General features: G+C 37.7%; 1 protein-coding gene across 1 annotated transcript in view; it reads left to right on the forward strand.

Moving 5' to 3' along the window:
* The window catches only part of KCTD8 (potassium channel tetramerization domain containing 8), a 100,419-nt gene extending 74,073 nt beyond the window's left edge, over positions 1–26,346 (forward strand). The window contains exon 2 of the mRNA XM_071555203.1: positions 25,058–26,346. Coding sequence (XP_071411304.1) covers positions 25,058–25,518 — 461 coding nt within the window. The 3' untranslated portion in view covers positions 25,519–26,346. The remainder of the gene's footprint in view (positions 1–25,057) is intronic.
* Positions 26,347–27,183: the final 837 nt, after the last annotated feature.

Genomic DNA, 27,183 nt, shown 5'->3' on the forward strand with positions numbered 1-27,183 from the left:
GAGCTTGTCTGATACCACCAGGTTCCTAGCACTATGTGAGCAATACATGTGCTACTGTAGCTGCAGAACAAATTGCCTAGGAAGACCTGTTGGGAAGGGTGTGTGTGTGTTTGTTTGTTTGTTTGTTTATCTGGGAAGAATTCGGGATTTATAAAAATTATTTTATTTATAACTGACAAACTTCACTGTGAGGCATGACAGAAAGCATGTTGTGTTTATTTTCCTGTAAGCTGGTACACTGAGCTTTTTTGTAGGCTGGGCAAAGGAAAGAAAGATTGCTTCTGCATGATTCCCTCACTGCATTTACTATAGGACTGCAAAGCTGCTAGGTGTGCAATTCCCAGAAAAAAAGTTAGTCCACAGCACAAGCAATTCAAAGAATACCTGGTTTTGATTTTCTTTTTTTTCCTTCTTTCATTTATCAAAAGTCTTTGAGAAATACTTATAAGGAAATTATCCCTGTTGCTGATCTGGGGATCTCACAGATGTGGCAGGAAGATAATTCTCAGTTTACTGAACTTGTACTATCTCAAGGAACCACACATAATCCTGTGTAGAAACTGCAAAACCTTGCTGCTCTGCTTGTTAAAAAGCTCTGAACTCATAACTGGTTAAAGTCAACTTACTTTTGTGCCAACACTGTAACTTCTGTTTGCATTGCTTTTTTTTTTAATTTTTGGATTTAAAAAAAAAATTAAAAAATAAAAAAGGTGAAAAAAGCTACAAGCACTTCCTTTAATTTGAAATTGTCTTTTGTAAGTGTGGGAAGCCATAATTAAACACACTATTCTAGGTCAGGTCTTACCTGTACCTTGTAGAGAAGCACAATATTTCCTTCTAGGTATGTAACTATCTAACTTAAAATGTTCTGGAATTGCGTACAACTTTTTCTTTATTAACTGTATTACTTTGTTTGGAGGACTGTGATCAGTTAACCAATTCTTTACTCTCTTTTTCTTGCCACTCAGATGCTTAAAGAAGAAATTCTTGTTAATAATGTCCAAGATGTGTTTTGTACCATTACATTTAATCCTCTTTCTATCACTTGGATCTTCAGCATCACTTCATTTTTTCAGTGATCTTCCTTCTTAACTAATAAGTTTCACCTTTGTGTCACCACATTTTAGCAGCATGCTTCTATGCAAAAGTCATTACTATGAATATTAAATAAGACTCATCTCAAGTATGATTCTGAACAAAAAAAAAAAAGCACTTGTGACTTCTTCCTAGCTCAACAATTCAATTTTACACTTCCATTTACTCAAGTCTGTAGCCACTTTTGTAGTCCCATATCAGTCCTCTTCTTGTCTGGCTTTTTGCAGATCTTTCTGCACAGTTTCACAATATTCCTCAAATGAGTGAGAAATTGTACTGATATCTTAGCAAAGTATTTATTGCTCAAAATTTATCTTTTCATGCCACTGCAGATTCTATTCATCTCAAAGTATTTATAGCACATCCATCAGCAAAGTCCAAGGAACTGGTGGCAAACAGAAAAATTTACATATTTACATATAAACCCCCTCAGAGGATTGCTGCATTTAAACACTGAAAGTTCTCCTTCATGTATACAGTTTTTCAAAGCACTTAGGGATTCTTCATACTTAAATTCCCAGAAAAGTAAAGGATTATTTATATTAGTCTTGTGTAAAACCATAACAAAATGCAACTAAATCATGGAAAATTTATATATAGTTTCCTTTAAGCTTGTTTATACCAAGACACACATGTGAGGTAGTATTCGTTTTATGGTCAGAGTTAAAATAAGTTCTTTCAAAGAACACTTTAATAATAACAAGAAGGCAAAATGAAGACTATTTTAAGTTTTTTCTTCTATCTAGTGTTTTTAATCTCCATGACAAAACTCCTTAGTATCATTTAACAGCATGGAGAATAACTCTGCTAGTTTCTGTACAGTCCCAACTGAGAAACAGCTTTTTTCCCTTTTTACTTGGTGACATTTTCCTTTTGGTTATTAAAAATAGAAAAGGACAGCTGTGTACTTAGATGTGCATTAACTTCATAAATTGTTAATCCTGAAAAGACATGCTGCTCACAGAGGGGGTTAGTTTAATGTTGTGGACTGCCATTCAGTGACTATCACTGCTTCTTACATTTGAAGTCATGCACATCAGACAATATTTGCTTTTCTACAAATTGAGCCCATTCTCAGGGTGCCCCTTGATACAAACAAGACTTCTATTTATTTCCAAAAAATGCTCAAGCAAAAGCAATGGGATGAACTGACATGGTTGTCTAGCTTGTGTCCCTGAGCAGAAAGAAGTGGGAAGCAGATTTGCAGCACGTCTTGAAATTCAGCACCGATACTTCTCCTTAGAAAGCACTAGCTCCTAGCTCTTCCCTGAAGGCTGTCTTGGGTGACTGTCCTGATACCCAGGCTGTGTAAGAATTAGGGCATCCAGCCATGTGTCAAACACAAGTAGGATATCTGACCCCATTGCCCCCATGGTCAGCGCTGCAATGTACCTCTTTGCAGGAGGCAGGTGCCCATTTTCCTACATAGATGCTTCAAAGCAGGGTTGGACAGGCATCACCAAGTGATGTTAGGAACCTGCAGTGGCTGGCAGGCCGGAAAAGGAGCATAGCACATTCTTTTGGATATTTATGTCCCAGTTAAAGAAGGATTTTATGTTGGACTTCATCCAATGTTACTTTTGTTAGCTTTGTCTCTGATCAGCTACTGCATATACCATTTCCAAACCTCTTTCACTCATTCACTTATCAGCCATAAGCTTTTGCTCAGACTTTACCATTAAACTGAAATGCTCAATGTGCTTAGCAAAGTCTTTATCAAAGAAACATGAGGGGGATAAACCTTGAAACTTTTCATTGCTTACATGACAGGAGAGTGGCAAATATCTCTAAGCCGTGTTCCAGTTAGGGGAAAGCTGAAAGCCACATCAAAAAGAGAAGATTTAGGCATATGTGGTCAAACTTCTACAGCTAAGTGCAGCATGTCATCCTAAGAAACTCAACTCAGCTATCACTTCACTGTGGAAACACTTGCAATCTCTAGTAGAGTTTCCCTCTTTCCAGGCTTTTAGTTGTCCATATATGTGTGCCTACTGAGGTTGTTACACGTAGCAGAAAATAATTCATCATCTAATAGTGATGAATCCTCTTCTAGCAGCTATGTTTTGAAAAACAGGAGCTATAAAAAATGAACTGCAAGGGGAATACAATAGTTCCAATACAGAATATAATCCTAGCAGAGCTGTTAGATGATGACCATGACACCATTTCTGAGTTTTTGGAAACCAAGAGGTTTTAGCAGGTAATAAAAAGAAGAGGAGTGGAGAGCCTCCAGGTCCAACTGCAATGTTGCTGAATACAGGAGCGTGTCTCTCTTGCAAATGTTCAGGTTGATGTATAAGAATAAAAGAGACAAGCTGACTGAACCTTACTTGTATTCTGTTGTGAGCATGATGAAAGACCAGAGCACCTTCATCAACACTGCTAGTGTGAAGCTGGATTCACAGCAGTGTAACTCTGTTCAGAATCTGAGCCATGCTATAAGAAATGTAACCATATGAATGTGCCAGAATTGAAATTCTCATTATTTTGTGCAATAATAGTAGTAGAAAGCAAAGGAAGTGATGATTGTGAAATAGCTGCCTGCCTCTACCTGCTGAGGAAATAAGTGGCATTTTTTATTGTATGGATATATTTTATCATCATCATCATAATAATGGCTAGGCTTTGTAAACGAAGATTTGGCAAGGGCTCTACCTGAGTACCTGAGTAATACCTCGGTAATTTGAGCAGTCTGATTTTTCTCCTTTCTTCTTGTACAGGGTGATGATGACTGCGTCACGGAAATCTGGTGATAGTTCACCTTGTTCCCAGCAATGCACAACAAGCTTGTGAAATTTAGCATGGAGTGCTTGACTTCCATGCTTCCAGACTTTGGGTGGAATTCCATCAACTCCAGCTGCCTTGCCAGTCTTCACCTGCTGTATGGCCTTAAATATCTCTCCCACAGTATATCAAATTCAATTTTCACGGGTTGTTGTGTAATGTGTTGAATTGCTGAGCCTTGGACTACATGGTTGGTGCTGAAGAGTGTCTGAAAATGTTCAGACCATTGATTCAGGATGGAGGTTCAATCTGTGAGAAGCATTTGGTCATCTGTGCTGAGTAGGGGGCTTTGAACCTGGTGTGTAGGACCATACACTGCTTTCAGGGCCTCATAGAGTCCTCTTTGGTCACCCAAATCTGCACATAGTTGAGTCTTTTCTACTAGGTTGAGCCACCAGTTGTTCTGGATATCTCAAAGTTTCTGTTGGAGCTTACTGCATGCAAGATGAAAGACAGCTTTTCTTTTAGGGCAAGATAGCTGAGCAAGGTGTGCTTGGTGAGCAGTTCTCTTCTTCTTCAACAATTCCTAGATTTCTTGATTATTTTCATCAAACCAGTCTTTGTTTTTCTTGGAGGAGAGCCCTAAGGACTCTTCAGAGGACTGCAGGATGCGATTTTTAATATGTTGCCAAAGTGCTTCAGAAGAGGGATCTATGGGATTATCTTGAAGTCTAGTTAGAAGGTTTACCTGAAAGGTCTGTAACAGGGTGGGTTCTAAGAGATGCTGGGAAGTGAGACAAAAGCAGTGTTGAGAGGGTAGCAAAATAATATATCTATTACAGGAGCAGCTAAATAATGGGGGTTATTAGAAAAAGAATGAGGAAGAGAGAGAAGGAGGGAGACCAAGGCAATAACCCCAAAAGTGTAAGCACCCCACTCACCAAGGGATTACTCATGTAGGTTGTCTTACCAACCCAGAACACTTAGATCCTCTGGAGAAAGATGCAGGGACTGCAGTCTGTAGGTGCCGGCTGGGTCACAGCAATAACAGGCATTTCCGTTATTAAGAAACAAGGTCTTTTTGTGAAGCAAACCAGCAACAGAGCAACAGTCATCTGCTCTTAAATACAGTCTACATGTGATGTCTGACTGGGTAGATGTGGCCAGCACCATCCAGTCAGAGTTCTCTGGCTCCACATTCTTGTTATGTCAGAGTCCCCCATCTGCACATGTGTGCAGGCATTGGAATTCCCCCTGAGCAGGCATGTAGGCACTTGGGGGGTCTCCAAAAAATGGGTCTTGGGGCAGCCTTACTCTCCCTTCTCTTCACTTTCTCCTCCAAATGTCCTCTAAACGCCATCAGTGAATCAGAGAAAATCATTTATCTTTAGTTTACACAGAGCTCCATCTTCAAGGACAAAGCTGTCCTCTTATCAATGCTTGTTACCAGTAGTTTGGTAGGAAAAGAATAAACTTTTTCCAGTTGGCCAACCAAAACACAGGCCAAAAAATGTCGACATTCAACCAATTTCCAATACAAGCTGTCTCTCACTGTAGCTGTTTGAAGATTGTTAACTTGGAACCTCCTTCTTGGAATGCCGCCCTTCTTAGGTTTGGGCTTAAAGTGGAGGTTAAGGTTGCAACACAGAAGGCGGTGGTCTGTTTGACATTCTGCACTCGGCATCACTTGGGTATGATGGACATTGCGAACATTTCTCTGTTGCACTAAGACATAGTCAACGGATTGAGGATGCATCCAGGTTGTCTTCAGGCTGTCTTTCTGCTGAAAGGTAGTTTTGGTGATGGTGAGCTGCTGTTCTGCACAAAACTCTAGCAGGAGTGTCCTTTGTCATTTCAGTTTCCAACACCATGCTTGCCCAGTACTCCTTTCCAGGCTTCAGAATTCTTACCTACTCTGGCATTGAAGTCACCAAGGATTATGATCATATCATCCACAGGAACCTTTTGGGTGAGGTGGCACAGGTCATTGTAGAATTTGTCTTTTTTCACTGGGTCAGCTTGGAGAGTTGGGGCATATACACTAAAAAGAACATGTTGCCTTCTGTATAGTGGAAGGCACAAGGATATAATGCAATTGGAATGACCCGTCAGCAAATTTTCAAGTTTGGAGACAACAAAGTTTTTAATCATGAAGCCAACTCCTGAAAGGTGACTTTTGGTTTTGGGTCTGCCTGACCAGTAGATTGTATAGCCAGCACCATGTTCTTTAAGGCTGCCTTCTTCATGAAGATGAACTTCACTGAGAGCAGCAATGTTGATGTTGAGTCGTGACAGTTTGTGGGCAATTAGAGCAGAACAACGGTCAGGACATCCACTATCCACAATATCAACCATGGTTCTGATGTTCAAACACACAAGTGTCAATTTGAACACACCTTTGGAGGCAGGTGTACGCCTTTGTCTCTTTGTCTTTGTTTGACTCCATCAGAAGATGCCTGTTGGCTGTGGTCAGCCAACTGGGTAAGGAGATAAGCTTTGGTTAGGCCACCTTCTCTAGGCCCCTCTCCATGTGGAGCAAGCAGTGCTCTCCTTTAAAAAGGCTTCTTAGTCAGTCAGGATGCTGCTGAACCAGACTGTCATCTCCAGGGTCAGTCTTGAGCGACCAACGTCCTGAACCGCCTGCATTCAGGGTTGGGTCTGAGGCTTCCAGCGCTTCCTATTACCTGCCGCTTTGACCCTCGCCTGTCACTACAGGGCTTTGCAATGTAGGTGAAGCTTTCAAGCCTGCACAATGGAGTTTTTAGGTGAGGCGCAGTGTGCATGGAACTGGCCCTACCCTTTACTCCTAAGGTTCATCTGCCAGGGCCTAGCAAGCTTGGACGGTGACAGTGAATACCTCAGGACGTAGGTTTGGTTAGAGTATCCTTCTCTTAGATGGACAGCCTTATAGGCCTAAGTGAGCTCCATCTGCCTGGGTTTGGAGTTAGAGTTGCCCTTCTCCTAAGATGGTTGCCAGAGGGCTAGTGAGCCCATCCTACCCGTGGATGCGCTTTGTCTGACCCTTCAGTTGAGAACTGTCTGGCATGGGAGACCTTACCAGAGGCACATACCACTGCCAGCATAGCACACAACCTCATAAGGGCACACAAGCTTCTACCCCATGACAAGGAGATGTCTGTGGAGAAAATATATTATATAATGTCTTGCCATTATTAGAAAGTATGTCTATATTTTTAGTACTACATCTGCATTAACTATAGATGCTGAATATTCCAGAGATACCCTTATTCTAATTACCTTACTGTACACATTAAAATTGCTCCAATTTTTTGTCCCTTTCTCCCTTTTATTCATTCAGATGAAGAGATTAAAATAGCTTCAGACAACTATCATAAAAGGGATCAGTGGCACTATTAGTTCAGTTGTGACACAGACTTAGAGTGGTGTAAGATGTGGTAGATATATTTGTAGCAGTAGTGAAAAAAACCCTGGTTTTCTTCAGTGAAAAATACAGGTTTCATCAAAAGCTAAAACATTTAAGCACATGGAGTTAAATTATTTTTTAAAAAAATTAATTTTAAGAAAAAGTGATTTAAAAAATGTTGAAATCTATAAAATAACTTTGATTTTTTTATCTTTTAACTTATGTGGGTTTTCCCACTTTCTTTACATTATTTTATAAAAATGCAACAAGCTTCTCACTTTCTGAAAGGGAAAAACTTATGCCTTAAAACAAAATACAAAAGTGAAATCATGCCCTGAGAAAGAGAAGAAACAATTTTGTTCTAGACCCTGATAAATTTTTAAAAATACAATATCTCAACTATGATTAGATATTACAAAACCCTTCTTTTTCTATTTCTTATTATGTACATCTGCTGAGGTGTGTAAATTATAAGCAAGCAGTATCATAGACAGTATATTGAAAAGTGTAGTCAAAGAAATTCTGTGAAGCCTGGTCTTCTATCTGATTTTGGTTTTAATGCAAGGAACAGTTAGTAGTATTTGTTTCAGGAAGTATTACATGACTGCTTTAAAGAATCCAGTCTGAAGTCTTTCTCTAAAGAAACAGAACATATAGCCAAGGCTGTGCCTCTTGCTTCCTCTTAGTATAATTAGGAAGAGCACACCCAGCTAGAATAATGGAATAGCACTATAGTGCAGTCACTGTTCTCAGTTTGAGGAGCCCTTAAGCTTGCTTGGGGGGAAACAAAAGGATATATCAGAAAACATGTTTCTCTATATATTTCCTTTTTTGTTTTGTTGTTTAAATGCAAGTCTGTTTCAAAGGAAATCTCAAAGTTTTTGTTCTGCCACTAAAAGTCCTTGCCAGTGTGTATCTCCCGTCTGTGGCCTTGCCTGGGATACAGCTCTAAAACTCTGCCATTAGTGCACACTAAGGATAACACAAAAGTTTGATCCTAACTCTGCAAGTTACAGTATCTAGTGAGCAGCATATAGGAGTCTGGGTCACCACATTTTTCTTCCTCTTTTCCACAATCATTGACAGTAAGGCTAATAAAAAATAGGAAGGGATAATTTAGTAAACTTTTGACTGTAGAGTGAAAATCAAAGCCAATCAGAAGCAGCAGAAGAACCAATATTGTAATCACTATATTTTCATTCATTTTTTACACCAAGCACTTTTATTTCCTTTGCATTCCTAAATTTGTCAATCTACAGTAATACTTTGGCATACCACATGTTAGCAGCCCAGAAATAGTAAGTCGTAAGGACATACAAGAGAGACCTCTTCTGCAGTCACAGAAAACAAACCTGTTACCTAGTTTATGGTCTTGATTTTAATTTCTCTTGGCTCAGGTGTACCTTAATCTGTAACTACAAAATAAATTTGGTATTTATTTTGTAAGAAATCAGTGGGATTTGATCTATTATATTATTAGTATCCAGTTGCCATAGACATTTTCAGCAGCAGGTCTTGAAGCATTTTACAGATGGAAAAACTCAGGCACTGAGACATAAGATCCCTGACTTGAATATTGACACTGAAAAGCAAAAGAAAATTTCATTTTCAGACACAAAACCAATTTTTTCAGAGTAACTGCCTTGTATTCAAAAGCTCAATGTACAGCTGAATAGGAAAGATACACTATCATTGGTAAAACTTGGTTGAACTACGTTAGCTTACAAGGGAATCAAAACAGTAGGAAAAACAAGTATGTAGGAAGCAAAATATTTCACTCCAAGAAGGCCAACAGCAATGAATGCCCATGGCTTTGACAAGGGCACTTCTCTTCTGGGTTAAAAACTGACTGATGGCCAGGCCCAGAGAGAGCTGGTGAATGGGACTGTGTCCAGCTGGCAGCCGGTCACCAGAGGTGTCCCCCAGGGATCAGTTTTGGCCCCAGTCCTGTTTAATAACTTTATTGATGATCTGGGTGAAGGGATTAAGTCCACCATTAGCAAATTTGCAGATGACACCAAGCTATGGGGGAGTGTCAATCTCCTGGAGGGTAGGAGGGCTCTGCAGAGCGATCTGGACAGGCTGGATAGATGGGCTGAATCCAACGGGGTGAGGTTCAACAAGGCCAAGTGCCGCATCCTGCACTTTGGCCACAACAACCCCATGCAGCACTACAGGCTGGGGACAGAGTAGCTGGAGACCAGCCAGGCAGAAAGGGACCTGGGAGTTTGGATTGACAGGAGGCTGAACATGAGCCAGCAGTGTGCCCAGGTGGCAAAGAAGGCCAATGGAATCCTGGCCTGTATCAGGATTAATGTGTCCAGCAGGACCAAGGAAGTAATTCTTCCTCTGTACTCAGCACTGGTGAGGCCACACCTCGAGTGCTGTGTCCAGTTCTGGGGCCCTCAATTTAGGAAGGATATTGAGGTGCTGGAGTGGGTCCAGAGAAGGGCAACAAGACTGGTGAAGGGACTGGAACACAAGTCCTATAAAAACAGCTGAGGGAGCTAGGGTTGTTTAGCCTGGAGCAGAGGAGGCTCAGGGGGCACCTGATCGCTGTCTATAACCACCTGAAAGGAGCTGTAGCAAACTGGAGTTTGGTCTCTTCTCCCAGGCAAGAAGCGGTCTAAGAAGAGGACGCAGTCTTAAGCTGCACTAGAGGAGGTTTAGGTTAGATATTAGAAAGAAGTTCTTTACAGGAGTGATAGGGCATTGGAATGTGCTGCCTGGGGAGGTCATTGAGTCACCATCCCTGGAGGTATTTTAAGAGATTGGATGTGGCACTCAGTGCCATGGTCTAGTAGGCAGGGTGGTGTTAGGTCAGAGATTGGACTTGATGATCTCCAAGGTCTTTTCCAATCTAGCTGATTCTATGATTCTATTCTATCTATACCTCAGATATATGTATTCTGTTTCCTGATAAATATCTGAAACACTTGAAATAGGAGGAGAATGAAATCTTCTTATTCTTTCCAATGCTGATTACACCTCGCCTGGTAAATCAGATTCTTTGTTGCTTGGTCAGGGATTGAATGTAAATGCAACTATTGGATACAACCAGTGGTCACCTTAGAGAAAATATTTAAAGGATTAAAGGAATAAATAAATATTGTAGGCATCAAATTACACATCATGTTAAATAAGTAAGCAAATATGAATCAAAATGGTACATAGCTTCTGTAGGACTGATTTTACAAGCTAAAGTTGCACAGAACAGATCTGGTGCTGTTTAACGTTTGAGTTTTGCTTCAGGAAGACAGGAGAAGTTTATTGGGAAGAGCTATGTTGAGGCAAGAGAATGTGGTAGATGTTGAGGAAAACAGGAAAAAGTCAACCAGGGGCTGGTTGCTCTGTAGACCTATGTAGCTGCTTATCCAAGGACAGAGGAAAGTTTTCTGACAACTGACACTTTTAATTATATCCACAGATACACTGAAGAAGCAAGGTCTTGTATTTGAATGGAAATTGCTTATGGGTACTTTTGTTAATACCAAAAGCAACCAAGATTTTAAGCCTTAAATCTGCTTACTCAGAAATAGAAATTAAATTATACTTCTAAAAAAAAGTCTTTGTTTTACACCTCTTCCACCCAGACTTCAGTAATTAGCAGGGGAAAATACTACTTTATCTGTTTCCAGAGCAGCTGCTTTGTGTCATTAAGAAAATCTTTTTTGTAGTTCATTGCTTTAACCCTTGTTTCTCAGTTCCGACATTAAGTGTCTCATTTTTTATGTCAGATGTGGGTTGCTTGTCCTCATGCTTCAGACCTTTATCTATCTGTCTGCGCCTAGTCCCTGTCATTTGGTATTGCAGTGGAATCTCTTATCTCCAACCAAACCATGGTGACTATTGCTCACATTCATGTCACCTTGGAGGCTGCTTCTTCCTTGATGGAAAAGGTACCACTAACATCTGCAAAGCTACTGTGTTATTTCCCTTCAAAATCCTTCTTAAAGCACTCTGGTTTTATGCTGGTCATATAAATTTTGACAGAAGATTAGACAACTCTTGATCTGAGACAACCAGTCTATTGTGATGACCAATTTTGCTCTTTTTTGTACTTTCACATCTCTTTGTCTCTCCCCATCCATTGTTTCTTGTCCTGTTTTAACCTGATTTTAACCTGTTCAGGGCAAAGTTCATCTGTTAGTTAATGATGATGCAGCCCAGCTACATTATGCATAATGTAGCCTACTACTGAAACATAGTTGAAAAATATTATCTAAGTATTATTCTTCAAGTATTATCTAAGAAGTGTCTGAAGAATTTTTGCAACTCCTGTAAGCATACCTGTATGCTTTAAATTTTTAAATGTGACCAGTGTAGTATTGTCCCTTAAATGCTGTTGATTTTTTCTTGTCAAAAATGTGATTTTTTTATGCAAATACTCAGGATTTGTGTTAAGAACTTCATTGTCTTTACTATAGTGTAGTTTTAATCTCTGCAGTTTCACTGTTTCCCAAGGAGAATTCATCTAATGAATTCAGCCTTCAGGAATTTTATCTGTTTGTGAGTTTATGTCATATAGTCATAATACTTTGTTTGTATACATATATGACACTTAAATGCACAAGTGATTTACAAACTATTTTGTTTTTTGCAGAGGACAAGCTGTGTGCAAAGTGAATTCATTATCCTTTATACATTCATTTTTTTTCAACTTAAATATATCGCATATAAATAAGTTTTACTTTCAGCATGTGTTTTCGTATTTTCTGTAACTCTACTTTGAGTGAATGCCTTGAGTTGTTCCATAAGCGTTATCTAAGAATCTGGATCTAAATGTATTAGGTATTATTGGCATGTGTTTACATGCAATATCCCATAACTTTTGTATTGTTTTACTTTATTTTTCATGTACCTGACCTTAATGATAAAACAGGTGAATGGCACTGCAATAGTTGAAATGTATGTCTGAAATGTACTTCATGCTGCATACACAGAAATGAGAAAGACCTCACTGATGGCCATCACTGTTACTTACGGAAAACCTTCAGCAAATATTTCTCATCTTTTCCCAGAATTCTTGAAGATTGAGACATTTCTATTATCCCAGGGACCAGGAAGGAAAGGCATAAACTCTACAAATGTAATTTTGAGTATATCCTGAATTACTCCTCTCTTAGTGCTTGAACGCTTAGGGTATTTCATTGTAGTCTTACCAGTTCATTTAATCCACTGCTAGTTCTTGGGAATCAAAATAAAATGCAGATTTGACTCAAGTGTGCATTTCCCATTGTTTTGTACTTGCTTATTGCCCAAAGTGCTATCCTAAGTATCATGAAAGCCTGTCAAGATGGCTGATGTCTGAAGTATTTATTTAACATGAGACTTTTTTTAAGGCCAAAGCCAGTGCATGATATTTTGGCAACATTCTGCTAGCATATTTTATACACATTCTGTAAAGTCACATTAATGTTAAGTTATTTTGCATGCCATTAGGAAAGTAACCTGTAAAATTGAAAGAGCTGGAAGGAAAAAGGAAAGATTTAATATTTTATCTAAAGTGACTAACAATGTAATTTACAAAAAAAGGGGATGTGAGATGATACTAGTCAAACAGAAATAAAAAATTACTGAGGAAAAATTTTAGTTTAATATCTGAAATTAAATGGGAAAGCAAGCCACAAAGGTGATCCTGTCCCCTTTTTATTGTTTGAGGGGTTTTTTTTCCTGTTGCTCATGGTGTTAGAACAAAGTTACTGAGGCCACCGACAATCCCCAGAGAGAAGAGTTCTTACCAATGAGTTATGAATAAGCTTCCTTCCAGGAAACTGTCAAAGCAAAATATCCTGCAATTGCTGTATTAATCACTCTTCCTCTGCTTTAATTCTTATTGGAGCTTCTAAGAGAGAAGCAGTGATTTTGGAAGTGACTGAATCCCAGATGTCCCACTGAAATATGTTTCTGACTGTTTAGACCTTATTTGAGATGGCTTTTTTTTTTGCATTCCATGTATCCTTTTATTGAAAGTAAACTTTATTTGATGAGGACATTATTAAGTCAATATATTTAATGTATGTGTGTGTCAGAAGGCAGCAAGTAATAGCTTCACATATGTTTCAAATTGCTGTAAATCATCACTGAGAAGTGCAGTCCTTTCCCTTGAATATACTCTCCCATCCCTCTGTTGCCTATTCTGGCACAAACATTTATATGGCCACATAGGGAGCCACATCTGACAGCTAAGAATTTAAAAAGTGTTTAGGAAAAGAGAAACGTGAGTGGTTCAAAGAATAGTGTTGCTTATCTGAGTGGAAAGAGATTCACCTTCACATTGCCTAAGTCTGATTAGGGCTTTGCCAAACACAAACCTGGTGGCTAAAGAATTGTTTCACGCTTGAGCAAATGCCCAACTAATATTAATATTTACAAAGCAGAAGGCAGCAGCCAGTAATGTGGTTGACAACAGGCTGAAATTCCTGATTGACTTTCAAATAAATATGTCCTTAGAAGAAAGGTGAAGGTGAGAAAGGGGAATGATAATAACTGGCAACATCAGGGGAACCCAGTGGAACAGTAGGCTATATTAGGGATAAACAGGGATATAGAAGTCCAACAGCTATTTTCTCTGAATGTTATCTGAGGATACTAAAATAAAATAGGAAATAGAACTGGACCTCTAAAGCCACAGGTTAAGCAGTCATTTAATAGTATGTTCTGTGAATTATGGGAGGGAAATGGATCTGGGATGTGTTTTTGTAATGTGAAGATGTAGTGATTGCTTTTCATTTCTGTTACTTATGCCCTTGTGTTGGGTCTGGCTGAGGTGAAGTTAATTTCCCCATAGCAGCCCTCACAGGGTCGTACTCTGCATTGGTAGCTAGAAACTTGATAATACATTATGATTTTGGCTACTGCAGAGCCCAGCATCAGTACTGTAACATTCCTCCCTCAGTTGAGGGCAAGATCCTGGGAGGAGCCACAACCAGGCCAGCTGACCAAAACTAACCAAAGGGATATTCCATACCATATGACATCAGCTCAGATATAAAAGCTAAGGAAAGGAGGAGGAAGGGGTACATTCCTTGTTTACAATGGCTGCCTGCTGAGAAACTGCTACACATGTTGAAGCCCTGTTTCCTGGAAAGTGAATGCACATTGCTCGCTGATGGGATGTAGAGAATAAACCTTGTTGTTTTCCGTTTCACTTGTGTGCATGCAAACTCTCGCTGTAATTTTGATGGACTGCCTTATCTCAACCTACAAGTACTTATCCATCTTACTCTGTTAGCTACAAAGGCTAGAGTAGAAGGTAGAAGACTGGGGTCTGTGTCAAGGAACTCTCTTCCAGGGATCAGAATTAATGAAGTAAACTTTGTGCCAGCACCAGTTAGGGGAAGAAGCACCAAAATCTTAAGGAAGTTTACCAGAGCAAAATAGTCAAATGTCCCGCCTATGATCATTCCCCTAACTCTTCTTTTTGGTATATTGAGAATATCACTCTAGGTAAGTCTTACTAACTTTCAAAGACCAAATTTATAATTTGCTGGATTTTAATATCAATTAACTATTTCTTTTAGGGAAATATTTCATCCAATAGGTAACTAGTAAGCATTTTTCATGGGCAGAACAAAATATTTAGCTTTTAACTGATAACCACTCAAAAATAACCAGTCAAAAAAGGCAAGCTGAGAGCTGAGCATGAACCTACTCTATAGTTTGTAAATGAATGACGGGAATATCTGCAGATGTTGCCAAGATGCTTCTGAATACAAGCAATTGGGGCTATTCACTGTAGGAAGTGAAGTTATGGAAGAAGCATGATTTTTTACAAAAGCTGTTTTCATTTGTCATGTATACAATGCATTCATTTCTGAGATATATTTTTTGGTTTTTTCAGGCATCAAAATTATTGTAAGTACTGCATTTTCAGATTTTGAGCAAGGGAAAAATATTTCTACAGGTGGAGAGCGAAGAAATCAACCATTCTACATGTAAAATACATTTGTGTCAAATTACTTTCATTTTAAAACAACCAAATCACTCTAATCTTAATTCAAATTCAATTGTACTGCTACCAATATAATATTTGTATTTTATTGCTGTTACTCTATTGTTAGCGAAGAGTGATATAGCATATGACCACTACTTAAGAGTGTGATGGCTTACCTGGATCCTGCTTCAGGAAGAAAATTCTGTACTGCTTCAGTGACTCCTGTTTCTCCAAATAACATACAAAATACAAAGCATCTGGTGACTCTGGAAACTTGTGATGCCTGCTACGAACTCGTCAGATAACTTTATAATATTCCTTTAGCTGGGGTAGACTGTTTAATTTTGCTTCTAGGATTTTGCAAAGATAAGCAATCTGTTTGCTAAACAGTGTTCTCTTCAGGAATAATTAGACAGATTGACATCTTTGGCTACAAAGAATTGACCTAGTGATACAATCCCAGAATGGGTGAAATCTGTCATGCATAACATGCAGTGGGTGGATATTGGCATTATTGGTGGTTTCCTGGTTTTGAATCTTTTGATATTGATTCAGGTTGTACTTATCTATTCAAAATTTTTCATTTTCTTCTTGTATGTCCAACAGTGCATTAATGCTGCAGCCATCTCTAACTTCACAAAATAAAAACACCATCATCAATATTTGGCTCTGTTTATAGTTGGATATGAAAACTACTGGCTTTTCCTGTCATCTTTAGCTTATCTGTTTAGAAAAGACACTTCTCAGAGTGACTCCAATTTTTTAAGATTCCTATATATAAAAAAGACTGTGGACTCTTCATTGGTTTTACTGAAATGCAACAAATTGCCTAAGTCAGAATTTCACTTTGTCTCTCCTCTCTCTTTTGTTTGGCCTAACTCGAAACCCAGCCGGTAAAGGAATGTGGGTTGGTTATTTTTCAAAACAAGATTCTTTTGAAATACCTAGTGAATTCAAGCTGGGTACAGATGTTTTATTGTGTATCTTCCGTCATTTAAAATAACAAAAATATTTCCCTCCCTATTTATTAATTCGTCTTTTTATGTCTTGAATAATGGTAATATTTAAAATACAACTTGTCTGGAAAGAAGCAAAGAAATTTCCTCATTCATTTATTTCATTCATTCTACTGTACCATTCTAGAAGTCAGTTTAACATCAGCTGGTAGTAAATGTCACAGAAAAATATTTTTATGTTGTTGTGTTCTTTTTGGGTTTGCTTTTGAGACAAAGCATGTATCACTCACAGGCATGTGGTCCTAATCTGAAAGATGAATTGGTTCATTCACTTCAAGTACCACATAACCATTCACACACCATCAGGCTTAACACTATTAAAGGGTAATTTCCCCTGTGGGAGCTATGCCTGATACAGACACTGTCGCTGCACAGTGTCTTTTTATCTTGCCATGGCAGGTAAGGAGGTTTAAATAAAAGGCTTCATCAAGAGTGCAATCACAGACATATTCTTCCTATAGAAATATCCATGAAATAGCAAATAAACACTCCTAAAAATTTTAATACTCTGAAACATTGCCAAGAAGACTTCAGTGTATATTGAAATTTTGTGATAGAATCAAAGCATGTGAGATTGGCTTGACAGTAAAGGACGGGAAATATTATGGGAAAATTTGCATGTCCTGTTAAATTCTGCATAAACAGTTCAGAATAATCAAAGTATATTTTGCCTTCATCTCTCATAGTACACACAGGTTTTTTTAAAAAAAATTCTCATACTTTCTTTAGTTTATCTACAATGACTTATTAAACAACTTATTATTATAGGTTCTATATTCTGTCAAGCCTGATACGTCTATGGTGAAGTTTCTTTAGAAGGTAGTATTAATATGTTCTTGCTCAAATATTTGGGGGCTAAAGTATTATCTGCAGTAATTTTGCTTGGTTTCATCTAAAGACGATTGTCTAGGGATGCCAATAAAAATACACTTTCTGAGTAAAGTACTGAAAAATTATAAAAATAATTCTAACTTACTTTTCTTTTTTGCTTTAAGAAGAGACTGGTTTTTCACCCTTTCTTTTTTCACCATTAAATTGTTTTTCTTCTGAGATCATTCTTTTGCATTCATACTAGAATGAACATGTTTATTTTTTAATTCTGTGGAACTTTATGTCATAGAATGTGTTGTCTTTGACTTAAATGGGGTCAAAATTTATGTCTTAAAACTTTTTTTTAAATGAATGCAGTTTTGGACCCAGGCTTATAGCTCAGAATCAGCTTATTAGTGAAGCCAATTTACATGCCCTGTAGATAAGAATTTGAAGTTTTGCTGGAGCATAGGGAATATTTTGATAAAATTTGAGTAACCTAAGTGCTCGTCTTCATGTCAAGGAAGCCCTGCTGAGAATCACAAGCCTTTCTGTGGCAGTCTCATTTGCAAGCCAACTTGCCTGGCTTTCTTAAATCATGTAAGATTCAGGTTCTGTTCAAAGTACTGAAGTTGATATGTCAACAGTGCTGGCCTTTTATCCAAGAATTCACAACTGAGCACAGTAATAAATCAAAGTCTCACAGATACTAGTTCTCTCTTGTGCCTGGGGGAAGTTAACTTTACCCTCAAGTAATCAAAAGTGAAAGGGATATGCTCCTCATTTTTTTCAAGCTATTCTACTTTGCAGTGACTAAAGGCAAGCCTCAGTTGGAGCAAAGAATATGAAAGTGTAAGTGAGCATTTGGCTATTCATCATTCATGTCAAAGGAGGAAGAAAATAGGAAAGGCTGAATTTCAATCCTCCTTTCTGAAAAATATGTTGCTATTACATACTAAACATTCTTTAGATCAGACCTTTAATTCAAAAAGTGGTTTGAAATTTTTTTTGTACCAGATGAGTCCCAAACTGGAAACAGAATCTATATATATGTTTGATTTTTTACTTGAAGCAATTTGAACCCACACAGAATAAGCACTCCCACACAAAATTTTATTCCACAGAAATTTCTATGCTGAACTCTTCAATCTTTTCCCATAAGTGCAGAGTTTGTAAAGAGCACTTAGATATTTCTCACATTATATATTTAGGTATTATAACTGTTTGTTTGGAATGTTCATAAGAAAAAATTCATCCATGAGCAGAGGACAGCTGAGTAATACATGCCACTAAATCCATATGTAAGCCTCCATATTAGCCTTAAAATAGACATTTTGTAGGGCGTAACCTTCCTTCTCTACTCCTGCCTCCACCTCCCAGAACTAAATTACATGTAAATTGCATTAACTAAAGTTAGATGTAAAATTTCCTTGACAAGCTGTATGGAGTTAAACTCACATAAACTCTCACTGCTAGATGCAAGCAATGGATTAAGTTTGATTTTGTAATGCATTAAATAGGACAGAGAGCAATGCTCAGGAAGTGCCTTGTGAATTTGCCAGCCATAAAGCTACAGTTTTAACCTACAGCTCTAGTGGCAGGAGGCAAGCTGAATCCTGTGTTGGTTTCATAGAGTGAATTCATGTGTTGAGCTGAGCTCTAAGAACAGGATTTTCTTCTAAAACTGGAAATACCATTAATATGCCACCAAAAATATCAGGGGCTTAGAACTATCCTTTTATAGCTCTTAAAAATAATCTTTTTTATAAATAAAATTAAAGTGATATTGGACATAAAACATAATCATTTACCACTGAAGTGTGATATTAAGTACTCAAACTTCTGGCAATAAAAGTGTTCCCACAGTAGTCATAACTTGTCATTAGATTTCACAGGTGACTTGTCTCAAAGCATTGAGTTTAGTGTAATACTTACAGTCTTGGTGGAAGGTAATAAAAAACCCAGATATGTCAGATGGATAAGTCCATCCTAACGTGAGATTTGATGAGTATTTTTTCTATAATTATATATTAATGATAGTTAATTAAAACATAAAACATAAAAGGTTTCATCTTATATTCACTCTGTATATGATGTCATTTTGACATAGCAGATAGAGAAATTCATTCAGTGGTTTAACATATTCGTGTTCCATAGTAAAGGTCTTTTGTAGCCTGTAAAAGTAAGGACTTTTCACTATGCAAAACAATGTGGAAAAAATTGCATTTCATGTAACATCATGTGCAAATCACATAATGTCAATATTTTCAAGCATTCAAAAATTATGACTCAAACGGCAAATAATATTGTTGGATTAGACATCATTTCTTCTACAGGTACAAATAAAAAATAACCCTTATTCTCATTTCTCTTATGTTTCTAAGCCATCCAATGAAAACCATCAGTTTAAAACCCTGTTGCCCTCCTGTTTTCTTTTTTTATGAAATCATACAGAAACATGGGATTTTTTTTACTGTTTCAGTATTTTGCATCATAATTTTATTAACAATTTTGCTGCAATTTTTTGAAGTTGTTCTTGAAAGAAGAAACATTCTCAAAGATATTTTTTGAAGTTCTCAATAAGTATAAAGTACTTACTAAATTTTTTTTGCATATGCACAAGTTAATTTTTTTTATATCAGTTCAAAGGAACTGATGTAAATAATTGGATTACTTCATTAATTCAGTAGACTATATCTCGTAGAGATGTGATTTGGGGCTTCAAGTACATTTGAAGAAACAGGAAATCATAAATATAAAATACTCACAAGAACTTTGTTTCTGCTAAAATTACATCATAGAAGGACTCAAGATTTGGAGTTGTTGGCTTGTTTTTTTAAATTTGTTTAGGTTTTTATTTAAACCAACAATCAGGCTTATTTCAAGGTGCTGGCAAGGAGATTTATAAAACTCAAATCAGTTCATATTTTTCATGCATATTTTCTGAAACAACAGTAATCAATAGCATCTCTTTAGCAGATTCTATTCTTTTTGATTGAGGTACTGCATACTGAACACATTTAAAGTGTTAGTTATGGAGTTTTTTGAAGATAACTCTTTTTATATCAGCTTCAGTACTTATCTACATATCTTGCATCCAGCTATAGCTGTGGCACTCCACAGCCCATTCTTTATGTCAACACAGTAGTTACTAAAATAACTAAATGCAGCAATATATGCATATGTTCAGAACTTCTTTTACATTTTGCAGTAAAAATAAACTGAATTATAAACAAATTATTTCTAAGACACCGTAGGAATGAAATAGCTGAGTGAGGAAGTTAATTCATGGATTTGATACTGTGTATGCAAGAAACCAAGCATTTGACCTACAGAGAGAGGAGAGATTCATAGAATCAGAGAATTATTTGGGTTTAAGGGGACCTTTAAAGGCCATCTAATCCAGCCCCACCCTGAAATGAGCAAGGACATCTTCAACTAGAACAGATTGCTAAAAGAGAGAAGGGTGTTGTGCGGGGACCATGTCAAAAGTCTTAGAGAAGTCTGGCTAAATGGCATCCATGGCTCTTCCTGTATCCACTGATATTGTCACTCCATCATAGAAGGCCTCTAGTTTGGTCAGGCAGGATCTGGTCTTGGTGAAGCCCAGGTTATGGAACATTCAGGTTAATTGGATTTTAACATGGTTTCCCTCATTTTAAGGGTGTTGTACTAACATATAAGAAAATAAATGTATACAAAAACCAAAATACAGATAAGCAGAATATCATTATTTTATGCTTTTAATGTGTCCAGTGTGGTATTTTTCCCTGATGTGGGAGAGAGTGCTAAAAAAACTTCAAATAGTTCTTCAAACTGCACTTAATCTGCAGCAATTTATATAATGATAATTTGACTTCCAGAACTACGTGGGTAAAATTTTCAACCAGCAGTTTTGGCTGATGGCTAGTTTGCTGTGGTATTTTCCATGTTCTGTTGCTGACTGGGGCTCTGTTGTTCTGTTAATGTTTGACAAGGAATTCAGAGAGGACTTCTTCTGTTTTAGTTGTCATAACTGGTAGAAGAAGATCTACACTTCAGAGGATTAAGTTTATAAGTTTCTACATAATTTTCTATGCATATTTTCTGGCAATTTACAGTCATTCTTTTATCACTCAGTTCTGTCAAGAAATGCTGGCTAAAATCTGTGCAGAGAGCAACACAGATGAGAAATAAATAGAGTCAAAGTAAATACAATATGCCTTCCTGATCAGAGAAATGTCTTGAGATATTCTTTTAAGTATACCAGACTTGTGAGTGTAATTGTCACCTGTGCTGATTTGGCTGGGCTATAGTTAATTTTCTTTCCAGTGGTTGGTGTAGGACTGTGTTTTGCGTTTGTGCTGAACACAGGGTTGACAGTACAGAAATGGTTTTGGTGTTAATGAGCAGTGCTTACACAGAGCCAAGGCCGTCTCTGCTTTTTGTACTGCCACTCTGGGGAGGAGACTGTGGGTACACAGGAATCTGGGGGGAGACACAGCTGAGACAGCTGAACCCAACTGACCAAAGGGATATCCCATACCATATAATACCATGCTCAGTATATAAAGCTGGAGGAAAGAAGGAGGAAGGGGAGGGCATTTGGAATGATGGCGTTTGTTTTCCCAAGTTCCCATTAGGTGTGATAGGACCCTGCTTTCCTGGAAAATGCTGAACATCTGCCTGCCCATGGGAAGCAGTGAATGAATTCCTTAGTTTGCTTCTTGCATATGCACTTTTGCTTTCTCTATTAAACTGTCTTTATCTCAACCCACAAATTTTCTGGCTTCTACTTTTCAGATTCTCTCCCCAGTCCTGCTGGTAGGGGAGTGAGGGATCAGCTGCATGGGGCTTGGTTGCTGGGTCCAGTTAAACCAGGACACCACCATAGCAGTGGTGGTAAGCCCAGGTGAAGGGCCAGCTCAGCTTTCTAGGGAGATGCAGCCATTCAAAGAGCATTAAAGCAAAAAGAAACTGGGAAGGTCAATGTCTACTGGAATTGCCTAGAGGAGAAGTGCTACCTGGGAGCTGTTTGGAGAACTGGGCAGTAGAGAGGGCAACTGGAAATATCTTTATAGGTGAGAGTAAGTTGGAGAGGACCAAGATGCAGTGACTCACTTCCAGATTCTCTAAGGTAAAGAATCAGCAGCAGGTGAGAGATCCCAGAAGGGACAGGAGCAGGAGAGACAGGTTGTAAATTAGCGATGTTTTTTTAGTGTTATATATGGAATTGGCACTGTCAGGTTAACAGTTAGACTTGATGGTCTTAAAGGTCTTTCTCAACCTATGTTCATAGCGAAACAAATATACTTTCTCTGAGTTTTCAAGAATTATTCTGCACTTCTGGAAAATATGTAGTTTCAGGTAGACTGACCTGTTTGAATAATTTTTTGTGTTATACTGAAATGGCTGAGGAGGTACCGTGTGGCGGCATAGAGGGCAATAAGGAGATGTTTTCTGAATTAGAAATGTAGATAAATTTATCTTATAATCTCGGATGTTGAAACTTAAACACATCTTTTGAGGATTCTTTCTTATGTATTTAAAAGGTCTTTTGGGTTTCAACAGGCAGAAAATATTGGGGAAAAAAACCTTCCCTCTAGCAGAACTGTTACTTCTGTTAATAGCACACTATCAAGAAAGCAGTGCAGAGGTATAGAAAGAATTCTTTGTGAGGGAGGATTTGTTAATTTTTAAAAGGAGATGTGTGGGAGAAACTTGTGTTTGGATTGAAGTCATTCTGAATTTAGACAAGTCAGTGAAGAATACAGAGCTCAGTGCTGTAAGGTACTGAACCTCAGGGCTGTGATCCTAAAAAGAATTTAAATACCTGCCTATTGTCACACTCCTGAATAATCTTATAACAGAAAATGGATTGTTTTTAATATTCTTGAAGGTGTATTTTGGTGCTTTTTTAAAATAGATCCTTAGTACATTGCAAGTTTGAGCCCATGAGAAGCAAGGATTACTGATAAAGAACTAAGTATAGTGAGTCCAACAAGAAATAACATCTTGATGTATGAAGTTACAGGGGAAAAAAAGAGCAGGAAAGAGAGCTGAAGACTACATAATATTGCTAGCAGAAAACTTAACTTTCTTAGTCATAGAGTGTGCTATTATATTTGAAGAAGACGAGATTGTAAACTAGATTAGATATTGATGTTAATCATGTTATAGAAAATCAGAGTAACAACACTGAAATCACTGTCTGATTAACTGCTCAGTTTTATAATTGCATGCTGTAAAGCCAGAGTAGTTCCATAATGCCAACTGACTGCCAATTTAGCATATTCATATAATAGTCTGAGGTATGAAATGCCAGATACAACAATAGAAGGAAGGCATGTAAATCTATTTAAGAAGGTGAACATATTTCTGGAAGAGGAGGAGGGAAATCACTGCAGCCATGTGTTAAATATTTGGGTTGAATATAATGAAGTAGAAAATTGCTTGTGTTTTCCACTCTGCAAAATATATACAAGCCCTGATGGATTGTTGTCTCTCTTTGGCTCTTGGTTATTCGCGGGTTTCTCTAGATGAACTAAAGAAGGATGACATGACATCCTGGGATGCTGGCTAAAACAAAAGAAAAGCAGGTTGTTGAATGCTGTTGTTTTTAGATGAGTCTTTATTTTCTTTTGTGTTTTGCTTTGTTTTGTTTTCCCCTGTGTCTCATAAAATATTGCAATCTTTTTAGATTCCTCTGAATCATAGAACTACACTGTCAAAATACATTTGAGTGTTCAGATTGCTTCTGCATTCTTTGTAATTGTATTTCTAATTTGTAATTCTGAACAAAATACTAAGTGAATCAAAAATCTCCTGGCAACTCTGTCCCAATGACTTAAGGCAGAGCTGTCATACCCTGAGGTTTTGTTCTGGCAAAGGCAGCTAAATGATGCTGGTGGTGTCCTGGCAAACTGTAAAGCTAATCTAGTTTTCTTAAGGTATTTACTTACCTAACCTATTCGGACACTTTCAAGATTTGTAGCAAACACACAACTGCCATTGAAGCCCCACCCTACACTTTCATTTAGATGTTGAAACATCTTTGAAATTTTTCCTTTTGGTGTGATCCAACACCTCTTGAACTCCATAGATATTTCTTTCATCTTTAGATAATGTCCTAAATTAAGATTGTGACGTTTATGTGATATCAGCATAGCATCATTTCACTTTACAGCTGGAGTGTCAAAATAAGGCTTCAAAAATGAAAATGCTTGTACAGATTTAGCATCTACCACTTAATTTTCACATTCATATTTGCTTAAGACTTCAAAGCAGATTTGATATATGGAGAGAATAACAGCCTAGATTTGATTTTCAGGCGTGTGAAGTGCTGAGCAGTGCCTGCCAAGAGGGTGGTGGGCCACTCCCCCTGCCATGGCAGAGCATCTCTTTACCCACAGCTTCATAACGTCCTTTTCCCTGCCAGCTTGTGCAGTAAGAGGTGTACAGCTGAATTCTGAGCTTGCACCGAGGCAAGTCTGGGATAATGAGTGACAGTAAGAAAAATGGTGAAATCACTACGGGATACAAAAAAAAGCCTAAAGACTCTGTCAGCAGTGAGCGATTTCTCTGTTATTCTAGGTTTAATAGTCCTTTATCTGTCCAGGGCTTCTGCTGAGTTGACATCGGCAGAGCATAGTATCAGTAGACTATTCAGGGAAGGTAAATTAAGAGCTTCCAAAAAGAAAGAAAATCTAAGCACTCGAAATATTTTTATTCAAGTGAAGACCTGGCAAATTGTATAGTAGTATTTCCCTAATGCAACAAAATCTAATTTATCTTAATAAACTTCTTGCAGTATAATAGCAAACTAGCTCATTTAAACTTGCCTGCAAGGATTTCCAGTGCAGCTAATCAGTGAGCATTATGTATGCTTCATTACCTGGATTCTCAGGCAGGCAGAGAAGTTATTCTTGCTGTAAATATTTTTAGGAGTGAGAATTTTGAGGACCAGTTTGGTATAGTTCTTTTGCCTGTGAGAAAGTGCCACCAATTTATGCCAGCCAAGACTGTGAATCATGTTTTTCTAAATGGTATCTGAACAGTTTTCTGTGTAAACCTGTGCTTGCTTACTACTTTTTCTCTCCTACCTTGTATTAGGGCCCCCCCAGCGAACTGTTTCCCCAAAACAAGACCATGAAGAAAGGAAGCATGACAAAGTCTTGGACAAGGGCAGTGAAAGTGGGACTTCCTGTAATGAATTGTCCACCTCGAGCTGTGACAGCCACTCAGAAGCAAGCACCCCTCAAGAAAATGCCACCAGCACTCAGCCATCCACAGCCCACCAGCCAAATACTCTGACTTTGGATCGTCCATCTAAGAAGGCCCCAATACAGTGGATGCCACCACCAGACAAACGCAGGAACAGTGAACTCTTTCAAACTCTCATTAGCAAGTCCAGAGAAACAAATCTTTCCAAAAAGAAAGTGTGTGAGAAGCTGAGTGTTGAGGAAGAAATGAGAAAATGTATCCAAGATTTTAAAAAAATCCACATTCCAGATTACTTTCCAGAGCGCAAACGTCCCTGGCAGTCTGAACTCTTACAGAAATATGGGTTATAGTAATCAGCTCTTTCATAGCGTATCTCTGGGGCATTTGATGTTTATTACATTGCCGCTAAGTTACTGATGTCCTCCTCCTGGCCAACTCTGCCACCAGAGCTATTCCTGCTGCTTATTTCTTTCTGTGAACAGTGGATGTTGGATAGTACATGTTTTTCTTTAAAAATATATATAAGGAGATAGAAACTTAAAAAATACAAGAGGCATCTCATCTAAACCACTTCATAATAACGAAGAAAAATGTGCATGGTCAAGAAAGATGGCTTTCAAACTGTAGTCAGTTGGGCTTCATTATTATTTTGGAACTTACCAAATATATCAACCATCAGTTAACACCTCATTTTATGTCATCAGTAAAGATGACTCAGACTTTCTGAGGATGAAAATAAACAGGGTTTAAAATTCAATTGAACTGGCTTTCGAACTAGTTCCCAACGTTCTCTCAATGTTAATGCAATAAAGCAAATACCTATTTTGCATGAGCACAATGTTACAAATAAATCACACAAGAACAAGAGGTTGTCTGTTGCTTGGAGAATTACTTGTTTGATACCAAGCCTATAAACATAAAATGTCTGAGGGATTGAATTTACTTTGTTCTGGATCTGTGATTTTTTTGTGTGTACAGTGTTCTGTATGTAAGGATGGTGTAAATATGCCTTATATTGTTTTATTATTGCACCAACAATGTTCATCTATTAGTACTTGTCTGGATTATTTCTGTGAAATGCAAATTTACGGCTGATTGTGAAAACTGGTTTGATGGTCTGAAAGTTTTTGTTATGTTAGTCACTAAAAATGGAGAAAAATAAAAGAGACTTTAATGTATTTATTAAAAGAACCATCTGGTAGATTTTTTTTTGCTATTATTATCTCTTTTTAAAAAATAGAATGAAGCAAAATGCTACTTTCTGTTGTTTATTGTTTCATAACTACTCTTCTGAAAAGAAAAAAAACAAAATAGAAAACATGTTTCAAGAGTGAGCAAAAAACATTTAGGATAGTGCCATTTAATTGTAACTGCCATACTGATTCTCCAGGGAGGAGAATTATACTAAGAAGCATCAGGGAATGAACTACAAAATTGAGTGGTTTTACTAACAGAAAGAAAAGTAGTTCCAATTTGACAAGTTCACGAAAAATCAGCTTAGAAATAGGAGATTCAAAATATCACAGCAGAGTTTACTATACTTAAAAATGCAAAGTTTCTGTTAATAGTCAACTCTATATGACAAACCTGTTATCTCAGCCCAGATACAGAAAAGTAAATAACTTTCTCATAACAAGAACACCAAGACAACTGTGGTTCAGACAGCCATAGCTGAAATGAGTGAGGACTGCTGGAGTTTGCAAAGGAGCTTCTGAGTTCTTACAGACTTGAAATTACTATTTTGAGCACACAAATGTACACATACATATTGAGAAGGGTTCACCCCCTGTATGTTCTGTAGTAGGAGTTGCACAGTTGTGTCAGATGTTTCTCATCTATGTGTAATTTTAACTCATTAGCTAAATTAAAAGGACTTCTTGTATTATAATTTCCAGGGTTATTCCTGATACCTGTGTTACTTTTCAGTCCTTCAAGAGGCCACTTCTGATAGTAGCTCAGTAACTTCATTCACTTTTTCTTTTCTTTTCTTAACCTTTCTGGAACTAGAAGTAGTT

Source organism: Pithys albifrons, chromosome 5 (genome assembly GCF_047495875.1).
Source record: "Pithys albifrons albifrons isolate INPA30051 chromosome 5, PitAlb_v1, whole genome shotgun sequence".
Taxonomy (NCBI): Eukaryota; Metazoa; Chordata; class Aves; order Passeriformes; family Thamnophilidae; genus Pithys; species Pithys albifrons.